At 39.9% G+C, this 3,517-nt stretch overlaps 1 protein-coding gene across 1 annotated transcript; it reads right to left on the bottom strand.

Moving 5' to 3' along the window:
- Positions 1 to 203: 203 nt before the first annotated feature.
- On the bottom strand, positions 204 to 2,635 carry LOC110040373 (histamine H2 receptor-like). The gene has a single exon (XM_020745604.2). The coding sequence runs from the start codon at positions 1,845 to 1,847 to the stop codon at positions 813 to 815; it is 1,035 nt and encodes a 344-aa protein (XP_020601263.2). The 5' UTR covers positions 1,848 to 2,635; the 3' UTR covers positions 204 to 812.
- Between the last annotated feature and the right edge of the window lie 882 nt (positions 2,636 to 3,517).

The following is a 3,517-nucleotide window of genomic DNA, read 5'->3' as shown; positions in this document are numbered from 1 at the left end:
CACTAAGTAATGTTAGGCAGTGAGGGTAATATTCTCATTATAGGTACACGTCATTGTTATTAAGAAAATAAATTAATTTAAAAATAAGAAAAATACGCTGGTGCAGTAGAGTGCCGCTAAGTAGCGTCTTCTGTTCGGAAATTGTCCTAAAAAAGCCCCAATTATCAAACACTCATTACATCTGCATATGTCGCCCACCATGCTTATCAGTTATGCGTAAACACCACCCTTTAAAGGATTAATTCTTGTTTAAACAATAAATGCAAATCCAAAGGCCCTAAATACAAATACACTTTTCGCTTCATATCAGTTACTTCCATTATTATTATGACTGTCGGCCTTCGTTTTAACTATTTACAAAGGGTTGGCTGAGTAAAGTTAGACAAATGAATTAATTAAAGTGGCTTAAAATATATTATTTTGGACATTTTTTTTTTCTAATACTAAACAAGAAGAAACTCCTAGCCTGGCCAGTTAAAAGCCTGATATCTGTCAACTTTCTAATCAGTTCAAAAAAAAAAAAAAAAAAAAAAAAACGGACTGGCGCCTATTCGGTCTTATTCTGATGTTAATTTCCTACCACCTGTTTTATTAAGGTGTCACTCATTCTATTTCTATAGAGGCTTGAGTTTTAATATCTTCCAACCGCGCTTGTTAATTTAACGAAGCATCTTAGATACCTCTCTTAAAAAATTATTATTTTAAATTATTTGTATCAAATTTGTCTTGTTGTTGAACGGGTAGCCATGTATGAAGACTTTCTTTAGATTAATTAAACCTTCATGAAAAGGGGTCCCCCTGTTACAGGTTTATTATCCCGTGTTTGGTTCGCAGCAAGCTGAAGTGTTAGGAATTGTGGTTCCCCGTTCAGTTGAGGACAATTCTGGCTCATTTCTGGGACGGAGCCTTCCAAAGCATTTGAAAATTTGTGAACAAGCAGCTCTGAATTGTCTCGACCGAATAGAATATATCCAAGGATTTACAGCCGAACTCAGATACGCTACAAAACAGACCCAAGGCCATGCGACGCGTTCCAATCTCGTGAAAATTACTTGATGCTTAGGCATCTGTGATCCTGCCAAACTGACCTGGACTACTGCTGTGACAAGACTTGGTACCCACAACACAACAAAGAGAACAATGACTATAGCAACAGTGAACGCTGTCTTAGCGTGGCTGACTTGAGTGTTCTTTCGCCGAAAGCCAGAGCGACTTGTCAATGAGTTTTCGTGCTTTATTTTCTGAACTTGTCGCTTAGCCGCCTTGAAAATCTGCATGTAACAGAACGTTATAATGATAAAGGGTAAAATGCAAGTTATGACTCCCATGACGAGCCAAAGAATCGATAGATAGTCGGGATTGTCGATGAATAACCGAACGCTTGCAAAGACCAGAGATGTAATCCAAACGCAAGCAGTTGCAAGTGCACAGTGTTTCAGGGTAGCAAGAGCTTCATATCGGAGCCCGAAATTCACAGCGATGTAACGATCAACACTGATGGCGGTTAAACCGAATGTAGTCGCCACCACTGCTTGGATCCACGCAAAATCTTCTACTTTGTCGAACACAGAGCCTCTGATCGGGAGATCAGGATCCTGGTAACTAAATATGACGGCTTTTGCAGATAAGAGAGGATTAAGGAGAATTCCAACCACCATGTCGGCTGCTGCTAACGAGGCAATGAAGAAATTGGAGATTGTATGGAGAGCTTTCGTACGGTATATAGCAATGAGAACGACCGCATTTCCAACAACTGCCACAACACCAGACATGCAGCTTAACACCACCAGCCAGATAAATGCCGGCGACCTTGCAGAAATGACTGGAGGACTGGTTGTTTCGTTCATCTCAGTTGTTGTTTGTAGCTAGCCTGACTTTTTCAATTCCTGCCGAGTTCTTGTCGTTTAAGCCTTCCTGTTATTCAGCTGTTATGTTCACCAGTTGATGTGTTCTTCTCCAGGTGTCAGTTGAGTGGAGAACTTGACTTTTATCTCGATGTATTTCCCAATAATCTAAAACTGATTATTATTCTATTCATTTAGGTAGGTCTGACCAATGGCTAATCCTCGGCAAAAAAGGAAATTTGATAGCTCATTACTCGATCATCAGAATATAATCCCTAGAGGCTTCTTCATTTCAAGATTGTGTAAAAAGAAACATATCCTCAGTTCACTTAATTGCGTGTTTCAAAACGTGTGGCTTAAAGAGCAAGAGAAAAACAAATCAGTCATTAATATTTCATATTTTTCTTCGCTTGAAGACAAAACTGCTAATTAATTCACGCTAAGCTCCAGCTTGGAAAAAAAATGATATTTTCTATTTTCTATTGGACATAGTGTTGTCAGTTATTTTCTCGTTTGTTTACATTCATTAGCCGTTTCTACGCACTAGCTCCAACAGATGTACTAACTGAATGTGAAAGAAGCGTGACTATGGGATCAAAACGTATAGGCCTTTGTTGACAAATAGTGTCTTCCAAATAACAATAGAAAATAATAGTGTAATACGCTGACCTGTGTTATGAGAGATGGGAAGCACTCTGGTCTGGAACAAACCCAGAATGAAGAGCAAGAGAATATGTACGATATCGAACGGTGCTTGGATAGGATGCGACTGGGTTCGCTGCTGAGTTATCTCGCCAGTAAGTTTCTTAGCAAACGCATATGTATATTAATTTCATTATCATAACAATGTAATAAATTCTGCACTGAGGCCCGATTTGGTTTTGAACGGTTTTTAAGAAAATCAATGAAAAAACTCAGCAATTTGTGCTGATACACCAGATAATATACTTGTCCAAAGTTTGCGGCCTAACCCTCCATGATATAACTGAACGCCTGCAAGAGGCTACCTTTGTAACCTAGATAGGATCTAAGGCTATTGCTTTCAAGACAATGGCTAACAGGGCACAGCTGCCCTCAACGGCAGTCACGTACACAAAAAAGCTCTACCAACTGAAGGCGGGCCTATGGACTTCCGCACAGCGGTTTGACGCTTTATCCGGCTAAACTACAGGAAGGCTCATATGAGGTAGGTCATTAAAAAAAGAAAAAAGAAAAAAGAGAAAAGAAAAAAAAAAGGTGAAATATTCCTGTTAGAATTGAAACACCCCTCCCCTTTCATGCTTGCGTGAAGAATCTGCGCACGCGATAGATACACAGATACACCTGCAGGTTATTCCAAACGCAGAACTGTCAAACGGCGACCCCAACCTACAACACCCATGGTGGCAAGGCTTGGAAGTTCTAATCAATGTCGGTGTTATAAGTGCGTATACTCGTTTTTCATTAGCCAGGCGGCTGCTATCCGCGTCCTGATCAAGTAGATCTATGGCGACCAGCTCTTATGACACCAGATAGGAACATTTGAATTGGTTGCGCAGAGCATCTAAGTAAACATTATTTGAATATTTTCTGCACTGCTCAGTTTAGATTCTCTGAGCATTTTTAAGTCTTTGCACATTGAGTCGAAATTGCCCCGTGCTTTTTGGGTAAGGGAGTTAAGCCACCAACGTGCA

This window comes from Orbicella faveolata, unplaced genomic scaffold, assembly GCF_042242905.1.
Source record: "Orbicella faveolata isolate gen_17 unplaced genomic scaffold, um_ofav_v1 contig_25, whole genome shotgun sequence".
Taxonomy (NCBI): Eukaryota; Metazoa; Cnidaria; class Anthozoa; order Scleractinia; family Merulinidae; genus Orbicella; species Orbicella faveolata.
This window is presented reverse-complemented; position numbering and strand designations above follow the sequence as displayed.

Bases quoted from the DNA above. Each gene is read 5' to 3' on its own strand.
- LOC110040373 (XM_020745604.2), bottom strand. From the start codon at position 1,847: ATGAACGAAACAACCAGTCCTCCAGTCATTTCTGCAAGGTCGCCGGCA.